The following is a 12,543-nucleotide window of genomic DNA, read 5'->3' as shown; positions in this document are numbered from 1 at the left end:
GGAGAACTTCCAAACCTTGAGTTCAGTTACTGGAAGAATAATTTTCCATTAAGTTAACATAGCTGTTGACACTCCCTGAGTGGAAACATGACTTAAGACTTCCGCTTATATAAAACCAAAGTTGTTGTAGTCAGAATTCAAATGGTAGAAAGTGTGCACTGATCTCCAGTAGAATCACAGCTTGATGCATCTGCAAAAATAAGGAGTATTTCTAGGTAGTCCTAATGTTATTTGTCATAGTGCCATTGTATGGGGTTTGGGGTTACAGCATGTACTGGTCAAGCTTTTTCTTTATGCGAGTTATGCGGTGGAAAGATTTTTGTAATACTTACCAAATAAAGTCACTTCTTTGAGGAATTCCCAAAGAACTTAAAGTAAAGTTATTCTGATATAGGTTACTTTTATCTGTTCACCTGTTAGATTTCCTTTGGGGTTTTGAAGTTACATGAAGTAGTCATTCCATATTTACTCAACTCGTAAGTAATTCCTAGTTTCTAGGCACTGACAAACTGTTGTCCTGTGCCTTTTCATTTTTTAGAACCTGTCAGTCATGAGCATTCATAATCATGTGTTATGTTTTTTTTTTCCTCGCACAACATCAGGACAACAAATTCTTCAAGTTCTTCAAGTATTCTTGCGCAACGAGGAAAAAGAAACATTTCAGTGAATGAGGAGTTTTTTGCTTCTATAGTATTTTCCTTGAGAAGTGGGTCTTTGAATGAGGATGACAATGGAAGAGATGAAGAATGAAGCAGAGACCACTTCTATGGTTTCCATGCCCCTCTATGCTGTTATGTACCCTGTCTTTAATGAGGTAAGCTGGGTTTTGCTTTAGAATGTAATAATTCCTTTTATTTGGGGAAATGTGATCACAGTAAGAGGTTGCTCATCTTGATTGGGAAAGCTTTGTATCTGCCACGATCTTCTTTCTGCGCGGTGTTTTACCCTTCTTTTCCATGAATGCTATTTCATGCTCATCAAAGATTTGATAGTTGTCTTGGCCGTGTTCTTTTTTCATGTCCTCGTTTACAGAAGATTTTCACAAAAATGCCAGGTCTGGCATTCTATGGTAGGAGGTAACATACTGTTGAAGATGTACCTGTGAACAGCTTGATACATTTTAATGTTACTGCTAATGGTTATTATTTAAATTTTGGGGTTTGAGGGAGTATTGGGGATTGTCAGTACATTCTTAGAAACTTCTTACAGACTGTAGGCTGGATAAATGCAAAATACATCCAGTGACATGTTTGATTTTTATGTTTTTATTTGGGGAAGAAGTCTTTCCTTTGGGATTCAACTTCACAGTACCTCTCCCTTAAAGGAGACCAGTAATTTGAATGCTGCTGTCAAATCCTTTTTTCATTATGCTAAGGCAAGGCATGAGTACTTGACTTGTTTTCTTCTGATAACATTAGCATTGCTAATAACTCTGAACTTTTATTGCAGCTAGAAAGAGTAAATCTCTCTGCGGCTCAGACACTGAGAGCAGCTTTTATTAAGGTAAGAGGTAACTTTAACTGAAGAATGATTGTTTAATAGGTAAACTGTATGGGATGAAGCTATAAATCAATGGTTGTCTTTCCTTGTGGTTTGATGATTGAAGATTGCATCCTTCATCCAGTAGTCTGAAAATAATAACTAAGTGGACAAACGTGTGGACTGTAGGCTTGAGATGTCTGCAGATGCTGCAAGCAGAAATCGGAATGATACAAACATAGCGAGCAATACCAAGCCAACAGAATCATGCCTTGTTTATGTAGAATGAAAACTTAAATGAGGAATCAGTGAAAGTAATAAGATAATAAACTTAATTTAAATATGACAAGATTATGTAGAATAGGTGCTCGTGAGAAGTAGGCACATAGCAGACTTGGGTTTACAAGGTGAATGGTAATGTGATTCATTTTTTTTTTGGATGAGGATAAATTCAATGTTTGTGTTTGCATATATTTGTATTTGTACATGGAAAGAGTCTTCGAACTTTTTGCATTCTTTAGCAGTATAATAGAATACAGGTACTCCTTTACTGCTTTTTTGAAGTGGTGATCTTTTGAAATTCTTTGAACAAAAAATAATTGTAGATGTGACAGATCTTAACATGACCTGTGCAATTAAGTAATACTTCCTTGTTTCTGCGCTTAAATCTAAGTGTACCTAGACAGTCTTAAGTCCCAACTAGAGCTTGAAACGTTTATAAAACTGGTGGTAAGGAGCTGAGCTGAACACAGGTAATGTAAAAGCTAAGATAGTGGTGGAAATGGTAGTGCTAGCTAAAAAAAAATTAAAAAAAAATCACACCCTCTTGTTCTTATTCAACACAGCATAATTTTTTGATTGCAGCACAGGTAGTGTGAATACCTCCAGTGTTGGTCTAGCTTAGCTTTACTTAGATATGTCATCAATCAAAAGTGGATTTTCTGAAAAACCAATTCCAAGATGACGTTCAAGCGCCTGATGTGATTGAAGAGGCACATTTATGAAATGTCATGGGGAAGACTGGGGAGTAGCACCTGTGTTGTGAGTGAAGTAAATTCCCATGGATACAATAGGTTTGTTTCAAAGCTTAGTGTTTATGGAAATAAAACACAATATAGAATTTAATAAAAAAACACACCACCTTTCTTATTCAAATGGAAATGAGTGGAAAGGCTTATTGGAAAAGTTGTTTATAAAAACCTCTGCAATCCAAGAAAAATGGATGTAGCGGAAGAACGGTTTTTACTGTAATCTGCTAGTTTAAAGCCATTGGATTTGTAAAGTTTCTAGCAAACTCCTGCAGTATGTGAAGCAGGTTGCATGCCTTTGTGCTTGGCAATATTCAAGTCTTGAATATTTAAGAATAAAACTTTTCTTTGCCATACAGGCTGAGAAAGAAAATCCAGGTCTTACACAGGACATCATTATGAAAATTTTGGAGAAGAAAAGCGTGGATGTGAACTTCACAGAGTCTCTTCTGCGTATGGCAGCCGATGATGTAGAAGGTAATATGTTATCTCTTATTTTGTATAAGTCTATTTTCAATTACATTGTTGGCTAGGAACATGCATTTCTCTATGTCTGTTTCCAGAGCAGATTGTTTATTTCGTAACAGACTTTTTTTCAGCCTGGTAGAAGAATGCATGTGTTTTCCTGAACACCTCTTGGGAGGAGTGCAATCTCCCTAAAAACATACTTGACCAATAAGAGAAAGAAAATTTATGTTTAGAACTATGTTAATGTGGTGCATAGTTCACCTCTTGCAATGCTAAAAACCAGAAAAAGCATATATGGAGTTTCATATTCGCCTTCCTTTTCTTTGCTTCAAATTAAAAGCAGTAGTTACACTGTCAGAGAATGGAAGTATACAGTAGGCTTTAAGTTATTTAAATACTGCATTTGATTAGTGTAATGTCTTTGGTGTCTCACGTAAAATAAGCTGGGCTCTGTTTCCAACTTGCAATAATAAAGGTTATTGTTACACTGTCTTTCTGCTGACACAGAGTGTATTCACTGCTATTTTTGTGCTGTTCACCTTCAAATGTAACAGGGCAATACCGCTACAATTTGTGAAGTTGCATTTTAAAGCTGTCACTGGAGACTTGAGGAAAAACTAATGATATTTTTTAAATGTTGTTCTTGTTAGAGTATATGATTGAAAGACCCGAACCTGAATTCCAAGATCTTAATGAAAAGGCACGAGCACTTAAACAGATTCTTAGTAAGATTCCTGATGAGATCAACGACAGAGTGAGGTTTCTTCAGACAATCAAGTAAGTGTACTGTATTACCTGGTTTTTTTCAGACTGAGGGGTCAGAGTTATTTAAATGTGAATGTTCAGATGCTGTAGGAGATGCTAGTGACACTGTTCCCATTGACAAGGAGCCTGATCCTCGCTTATAAATGAGCAGAGCTGAGAATGTTTAACGAGAGCCCCATGTTACTAGAGTGGACTTGTTGATCCCTGGTTGGAATTCGTGTGTCGATGGTCTTAGCTTTTTGCATCTGGTCTTGCTACGTCCTGTCTGACACTTACTCTGTAGAGAATGTTTTAAGAAGTATTTGACTACTAGAAGGTGATTTAAATTCTAATATTTAAATACGGAAGCTTAAGGATATTACAACTATAGTTTTTTTATTGTCAAATAGGGACATCGCGAGTGCAATAAAGGAACTTCTTGACACAGTAAATAATGTCTTCAAGAAATACCAGTACCAGAACCGGCGGGTATGTGTGACAGCTCTTTTACTACGATATTTTTAACAGTGCAAGAGGAAGCATATCCTTTTGATCCAAGGGTGACTAGGGAGAGCTTAACTGATCAATGACATAATACTTGAACAGCCAGATTGGTGTATGGTATATCTCATGAGTTCTGTAGGAAGAGGACAATTTCTGTGTGTTGTCTTTTTAAAAAAAATAATAAAAACGTAAACTTGTTTATCTAACTTGACGCTAGCCAATCAGTTAAATGTTGAGATTCTCACTGTACCCAGCTGTATGTGACCTCAGCCTCTGCTCCTGGTATTTTTGTTTTCTTTAGGCACTTGAGCACCAAAAGAAAGAGTTTGTAAAATACTCCAAAAGTTTCAGTGATACTCTGAAAACCTATTTTAAAGATGGAAAGTAAGTATGTTTTTTGTACTCACATTTTACAAAATGAGAGGCTCTGTTGACTAATGGGGGAAAATAGGACAAGCTTTGAGGTATAAGCTAACTTCTTCAGGACTTGCCTAATTTTTTTCTAATCTGTGTCTTCAAGACCATCATGGCTGCTTTGAATGCTTCTTTCTGTAACGCCTTTGAGGAAATGGAAGTCAGTTAAATTCACCACCATCTGAACCCATGTGCAATATCAGCTTTGACCTTGAATAAGCGAAGTTTAAATTTCATGGTCTTGTGTGTTTTTTCTCAGGGTATATTCCAGCACACACACACACACAAAAGTTATGAATGCTCTATTGAAAAAAGGGATCTACCTATTTGAAAAGTAATTTACAAACATTAAACATCTGTGCAGTGTTTGCTTTGATTTACATTGTTACTGTCCTTCCTTTATAGCTCCTTATAGTGCTTTGCAGTATTTGGAATTGTGCAGCCGATTAATCTTTTTATGTTTGAAAATTTAAGCCTTCGAACTGAGGCTTTTTTTCTGGTCTTCACCTTGGGGTTTGAAGTCACTGTGGTGTATTTCACCACAGTGACTTTCAGATGATGAGCATATCCCTTGCAGTTTCTGACTGTGCCCAAGTGTTCTATGTGCTACTGTTTTAAAGATGAGAACTAACTTTCATGTCTACTGACGGAGAGGGAAGTTTTGAGACCAGCTGTGAATACTACCTTGCTCCTGTCAAATCATTCATTTTCTTCTCTTTTTTTTCTCCTCTTTTCCTTTATTGGGCTAAATTCGATACTGAACAAAGAAATTCAGGCCTTGGTAGCTTTCTGATTGCTCAACAGATGTATAGATAAGTTTTCACATGAGCTAAGTCTAAGCAGTCTCAGTTGATTAGAAAACTATTTGACTGAAAAGATGGGGAAAGGGTTAGATGTGTTGTGCCTGTACCCCAACCGCATTGGAAGAGGCCAGCTTTGTTTAACCCGCTGTGAGGCGAAAGCTGGAAAATATGTAGATACTGTGAGTATTCCATGAAATCCCAGATGAGGCTTGTATTTTGTATCCTTGTGGTATCAGAAGTAATTGAAACCTGAACTGCATGTTGGATAAGATACTCTGCTCCCACTGGAAGGTAACACTCTAAACAAAACAGTCGTGCTCACAGAAGTAGTTACTGAGCAGTCAAACTCTGTGACCCCCACACCTCTTTCTTAACAAAAAGATAAGTAAAATAATACGTTGCTTCCATATGTGTGGATGCTTAGTATTTCTTGAGGAAAGAGTTGCAAATTCCGTAATGACTAGGGGATTAAGTGTTCGGCTTTGAAAAGCACAGGGGTTCACCAATCATCTGCTCCACTATTTTTCTTAGCCAGCTAAAACCCCAGAATTTAATGACTCGCATGTCAATGATGATAGAGAGCCCACGTTGTGAAGTTCTTGCCAATAGACTTAGTCTTTCTAGGATTAACTATGCAAATCAGTCTGTCTGTTGCCAGCAGCAAGCTCCAGGTAGATCATGGTGTGGTAAAGCATCCAGACGGCCCAGATTTATATATTTAGTCACCCAAACTTAGTGTTTTATTGAATGGCATGTTTCTAAAAATGTCTGAAACGCTCTCTTTCTCTTTTAACAGGGCAATAAATGTGTTCGTAAGTGCCAACCGACTAATTCATCAAACCAACTTGATACTCCAGACCTTCAAAACTGTGGCCTGAAAACTGTATATGTTGAGAGTTGTACTTTTCAATGGTGGATAGGGTACCTTTATATGTAAATTTTAAAAGTTTTGACTGTATAAATTATCAGCCTCCCTTGAGGGGCCTAATGCAGGATTTTGAATGGGATTATTGCCATCTTACACCATATTTTTGTAAAACATTGTAGCTTAATCATAATCTCACAATGAAGATTTTGCATCACTTTTTGCTATTATCATTCTTTTCAGAATTATAAGCCAAAAGAATTTACGCCTTAATGTGTCATTATGTAACATTCCTTATAAGAATTGTAAATATTTGGTGTTCTGTTTCTGACATTTTAACTTGAAAGCGGAAAACTGCAAGATGATGTATTTAACAATATTGGTGGCAAATATTCAATAAATAGTTTACATCTGTTAGACTGTCTTTTTGTATGTGAACAAAAATGCATAACTCATCTTTCTAGAACTGCCGAACATTCATTAAATGAAAAAAAAAATTATTTAGGTGCTTAAAGCTACTGGCAGTTTAAAACAGTATAAAATGAGGGGTTTTCCTTAAAGCTGCGATTTTGTCTATGATCTAATACTAAGACCAAAATACCAGGATAATTCTATCAAAATAGCTATGACAAAACAGTGAAGAACCCCAGAAGTGAGATGTGCTTTTGTTTTTGATGGCAAGTAGATCTCACTTCTTAATCTTCTGTTGGTGGTGAGTTAACAGATTTTACTCCTAGATTACTCTAAGATTTCTGAGCCTGTGTGCAGCTGACTATGCAGTAAAGAGTGAATTTTAAGGTAGCTGGGGTTTGTATTGGTACCCTTTTGGAGAGAGAAGAGAAGGTAGAACTCTTCCAGGTAGCACTAGTGATATCTGTACTATGCATGCCATAAGGCAACTCTTTTTTTTAATTATTTTTTTTGGTCAGGGACTGAAATCATTGAGACCTCGATTGGAAAGAAAAAATTAAAAAAAAAACTTGTTTATGTTGGTGATTATGAACTGCTGATTGAAACTTTATCACTGGGTTTCGTGAGTTCTGACGCGTATCTTGCATGCGCCTTTGAAATGCACCGCGAGGTTATTTCGAAATAGGATCTTTATGGAATTAAACCTCCGAAAGTTTTCACAATATGTGACCGTAACAAGTAAGTTTAGGGATGGACGTGAGGCAGTTTGTAAATCTGCACAAGCTGTTGCGGGAGGTTCACTTCAGACTGAATGAGCACAATTGCTACAGAACTATTCCTTGTTTAGGTATAAATGTTGAATAAAAGGTACATCCGGACTTTCCTTGCCCACTGGCCTGGTGCTGTGTTGCTCGTTTCGGGCAAGTGCCTTATCCAGAGTACAACTGCTGGGTCTTGGAATTCGATTATCTGCTTAAAAGATCGAAAAGGGGAAAACGCAGCCCTCTGAAAAAGTGCTGCTGTTGTGTCGTGTATCTGGGCGTGGACAAGTGTTCGCTACGGGCTGTAGTGAAACGTAACAATGTGAAGGAGAGTATTATGCAAAAATGAGGATTTGGGAATGTATGTTCTGAATTTCTTGCTTACATAAAAGCTACAAACAGGCCGTGGTCCTGAGAAAACAGCCTGAACAGCAATTTTTATTGTGACAGTGATGTTTTGTGTTTACTAGCAAAATGAGCTGAGTAATGTGACAAAGGGAGGCATATACGGCTTATAGGTAAAATTTTTTGTCGTTTATTAAAGCTTGGCATGCTAAACTGTCCTTTCTTGGAAAGTAGTAGCAGAGAAGCAATGTTAGCAGCTACTGAGCAGGCAGGCAGACTAAATTAGAGTAATATTTAATTTACAACTTTGAATTCTGTGAGTAAAAGGGTTGAGTAGTCTTCCCTGTGGATGATGTTCAGTCGTAGCACCATAGGGCTTAATGAAAACTAATTAAGAAAGGGAAACACACACTGATGCTTCCTTTGTCTTGAAAAGAGTGCTTGGTACTGCGGTCACTGGACCAGTGGCTGCAAGGAGAGATGTGAAAGCTTGAGTTACGCTTTGTGAATTGGACTTCATAAAATTCTGAGGGTTTTGCTATTTTCTTGGATTGAGAGAGACAGTAACTAGGGCTGGCAGTCAGTTGAGTGATAGTGTGTTTATGTCAGCAGGTGTAGTAGAAAAAAAAAATTGACTTGGGTCCCAAACAAGATGCTGTGTTATGTCCTGCTCATTGATTCCTCGCAGTTAAAATCAAAGTCTGTCAAGAAATGAGCTGTTCCTGTTCATCAGTTCTTCCCAAAACCTTCATTGGGTAAAAGGTACCAAGTACAGGGGCTAAGCTTCAGGTAGCCTGTCAATGTATTTTGTTTTATTTGTTAACTTGCTGTGATTTCTTTTTGTTAACCTTAAAAGTAATAGAAAATTTTTCATTGTAATCAATGTCTGGTAACGGGAAAACTTGAAAACTGATGTCTTCAGGTCACACTCTTCTGTTGTGTGCAGTGACTCCATATCTAGTGGTCTTACAGACTATTTTTCACTTGAGTATGAGCTGGGGCATATGTCTGTCAAATTTTATTGTGGTTTTGCACTTTATTAAGTTACCCTAAAGATAAGTTTCTCTTAAGGATTTCTAATACAGCAGTTGACGTTGCAAAATGCTATTAGAAAAATTCTGCTGTGAATGTGGGTTATAGCTGATATGATAATGTTAACATACAGAAAACTGATCTAATAAAAAAAAATAAAACTTTGTATATTTGTTAATCAAGCAAAGAAATGTCTTAATTACTTCTTTTGATCTTTCTCAGCCTATGAAGAAATGAAGACAAGCTTAGCTTGACTTATTTCTGGTTAGAAGCTTCTAGTTTTAATATTGATAAAATGTTTAAAGTCTGTAAGATGTGCCCGGTGCCCAACTCAGTATAAACTTTATCTTGAGTTGATGTCAAGTGGTAAGTGTGAAATTTCACGGTGTTCGGTTGTCAGCACTTCCCTTTGCAGGGGCAGTATGATGAGACAGTGTCACTCATGATTAAGCATTACCTGTTCCTGCGATCTTATCTAGATTACCACTGAAGTCTTCTTTTCGGATCTTTATATCAAGGGAAGCCATGCCTGGTTTATTCTGCAGGTGTTCCACGCTCTCTTCATTTTACAAAGAGATGCTGTACGCCTCTCTGGATCGGGTGGGGAAAGAAAAGGTTATCTGGACAAGCTTGCCACGAATCTGAGGTTTAGATTATTCCATCATGAAAATAAAGGTCACTTGATGTGCACAAGCCTAACTGGATTTGGTACAGCAGTGCTGGTGATCTTTAGGGTAGGCACTGGCTGTTCTGCTTGAGAACATTGCTTTGCCTTGCTGATCTTCCCCGAGGAGCAGCCAGCGCCTTCTGAAAACCTATCGCAGGCAGGTTCTGCTGGAGAGCTGTGGGAGCTCTTCCAGCTTTGCATAATGATTCCGTGCATTTGTTCACTCGGTCATTTTTTACTCCGCTGTTCTGCTTTCCCTCATGCTATTCTGGCCAGATGTTTCTTTGAAAAGAGACTGTTGGGAAATAGGCTTTAGGAATAGGGCTGCTACCGGGCAGCAAGCTTAGTGCTAAAAAATAGGACTGAAAAAGATGCTCCTGAGCCACCAGATTTGACTTCCTGTTGCAGAAGTTAAAAAGTACCATATAATGTTGGTTATAAATCTGTGGAGTTCTATTTTAAAGCCAGCTTCTTTGTCCTCATCCCTCTTGCTAGATGTCATTTTAAATCAGTCTGAGAGAAAAAAAAAAAGTTTAATATGCTGCGTAGATTTAATTTATGATGAAGAATTTGCTAACCTTGACTACAATCAATTGTTCTTTTTCCCTCTTTGCTTAGTCTTGGGATGAATTGCCTACCATCTTGGGCTTCACTTAACCTCTAAAAAAAGCGGTTATTAGGCAATGTTCACTTGATCATTCAGGGCTCACACAAAACAATTTTTATAATGCAAACTTGAATTTTGCAACAAAATTCATTGGTGTCTCCAGAGCAGAGGAGAAGGGTTTGTCTCATCTTGAGGTTTCTGTGGAGGTGACACCCCATGGCTTCTCTGTCCCTCTCTCCTGCCTCACAGCCTGGCTACGATTTTGTAGACATACTGCTTGGTTCCTGAGACAACGTAAATTGCTTCTGACGAGGTACAACACAGAGCAGTTGTTTACAGGATGGCATAGGTGTCTTCTCCATAACTTCTTATTTTGCACCTTGTCTCCTTTATCCCCATCCAGCCAGGGCTGCGGCAGGAGCTCAGGGAACAGAATATTGTTGTGGCAAGGACTCGTGTAGCGCAGGGGAGAAAAGCTCTTTGCTGGCCTTGACGCCAGGACTGATGCTTAGGTGATCCTGTGTGATTGTTTTTTCTAATTTAGCCTATGATGCATGTTGTTTTCAGAGCTGGTTTTGCGAGACCTTTGCCGGGACGTGGCTTAAGCCCATTGTAAGGATGAGGAGTGCACCTCGGCAACGTTGGAGGTACCAGAATCGTTTGTCCCTGCGTTGCACTCTTTATAAAAGCTCAGACTGCACTAACGATGCCGGGATGCTCTCAGAGTATATGATTATATGATAAAGGGTTTAATCTCTTCCCCTTTTCTGCCATCTTGCCACGCACCTTATCACAGGTCAAATGGTGTTAAGATCAGCAGGATTTTATCTGGCAGCATATGCAGTAAGAATTTGTCATTTAGGAGTCTACTGTACCAGAAAATGTGCGTTGTTGGGTTAAGATTAGTTTGGTCGGAAAATTTTAGTGAAAAGTTTGTCTCTGGTTAAACTTTGCTATTGCTATTCCTTTGGAATTGGTTTCTCACTGTTAAAAATTCATAGGTGCTTCTGTTTTGAACTGCTGACTAAAGGTGGCCGTGGAGAGAAGTTCAGTTGTTTGTGTAGGGGCTGTCAGGGACTGTCACACTTGTGAGCACCAAGAAGGGAAGCAAAAGACTGAGCATTGTGAATGTTATTTTTTTTTTTTTTTCCTCATTCTAGAGACAAAAGTGTTCTACTTACTAAGTGTATTCAAGAAGGAAACGTGTTTTAGTGCTGTAATTCCATAATTGGTGACAAGGTAAGCAAAACAGATTTTCAATTTCTGATGTCTTGTGCATATTCAGACATTCATACACGCTGTACAAATGTTTGTGAATTTGCATTCGGTATCACAGTCAAAGAGGTCATTGTACCTGATGGATTTTAGCGAGTATTTTGTAATATTTCACCAAGCTAAAAAGCTTAAACCCCTATATCTAAATTAGAAATGTCTTTGACATTTTATTATTTCATAATTGTAACTCCTAGACTTTTCACAGTAGGTAATTGCTTTTTTCCCCAAAGCTGCGTAAGTCTCCAAGGACAAGTGACAAGTGAAATAGAAGCCCGAGTGCCTGAAGTTTTAAAGTAAAGAGAATAAAGTATGAGCTACAAGTATAATTCACTTAAAGTCCCTTTTTGCTGCTGGGTATCTAGTCTCTGACAGAGCTACAGTGAAAAATGCTGTGGAAGAATTTGAAAGGAGATTCAGTTACAACCTTTAAGAAAATGCAGGACACTTTGGTAAGTGAATTTTCTAATTAAAATGTTAATTGGAAGGATTTTGCCTTGCTTATCAAGGAAAATGCTGTAACCACTTCTCAGCGCTGTTTGCGTAGCCGTGTGGCATTAATAATTCTCTGTGGTTTTCTACATCTGCTTCATGAGTGACAAACAGAATTTTAAGTGGTTTGGAACTGGCAATCAGAAGTTCCTGTCAAGGATATAATGCAGTAAGCATAATAAATGTTGCCTATGAAGGTTGAGAAGTGAAGCTCCATCCTAACTATAAGCTTCCTCTGGTTCTGGACGGTCTCTGCAATAGCTGTAAGTAATTAAAATTCCCACACGTGTGACACTACAGTTGTGCACAGTTCACCCAGCACTAGTATTTCGGGAGCTGTGCAGCTTTTCCAGGTTTTGTCACGATCAAATGTAACTCGATTTCCTCTGAAGCCTCACAAGGAGCTTTGGTTGCTGCAGTAAGGGGAGAAAAGCATCCTACTTATTTCTATTTGATAAGAATTATGAAGTTTAAGGGGCAAATGAAAATATAATTGCAGCTGAATTTTACGTGAGATTTTTACATGGTTTTAAGTATCAAAGCTAAAGCAAGTGTTTAACAGTAAAACCTTGTGCAAGCTGGCATTTTCGATCAGAAATCCCTGAATGAGAACTGAGATTTTCTTTCAAATTAAAAACAAAAGTGAATTAC

At 37.9% G+C, this 12,543-nt stretch overlaps 1 protein-coding gene across 1 annotated transcript; it reads left to right on the top strand.

Annotated features, from left to right (window-relative positions):
* The first annotated feature begins 599 nt into the window (after positions 1-599).
* On the top strand, positions 600-6,718 carry PDCD10 (programmed cell death 10). Its single transcript, XM_009865167.1, has 7 exons — positions 600-814; positions 1,450-1,503; positions 2,867-2,984; positions 3,626-3,752; positions 4,130-4,208; positions 4,525-4,607; positions 6,237-6,718. Exons 1-7 carry the CDS (start codon positions 719-721, stop codon positions 6,316-6,318), a joined length of 639 nt encoding a protein of 212 aa, XP_009863469.1. The 5' UTR covers positions 600-718; the 3' UTR covers positions 6,319-6,718.
* The last annotated feature ends 5,825 nt before the right edge of the window (positions 6,719-12,543 follow it).

This window comes from Apaloderma vittatum, unplaced genomic scaffold (genome assembly GCF_000703405.1).
Source record: "Apaloderma vittatum isolate BGI_N311 unplaced genomic scaffold, ASM70340v1 scaffold30892, whole genome shotgun sequence".
NCBI classification, from domain to species: Eukaryota; Metazoa; Chordata; class Aves; order Trogoniformes; family Trogonidae; genus Apaloderma; species Apaloderma vittatum.
This window is presented reverse-complemented; position numbering and strand designations above follow the sequence as displayed.

Coding starts and splice junctions, on each gene's coding strand:
- PDCD10 (XM_009865167.1), top strand. CDS start 719: ATGAGGATGACAATGGAAGAGATGAAGAATGAAGCAGAGACCACTTCT. Junction 3,753..4,129: donor AGGTTTCTTCAGACAATCAA/GTAAGTGTACTG, acceptor ATTGTCAAATAG/GGACATCGCGAGTGCAATAA. Junction 4,209..4,524: donor ACCAGTACCAGAACCGGCGG/GTATGTGTGACA, acceptor TGTTTTCTTTAG/GCACTTGAGCACCAAAAGAA.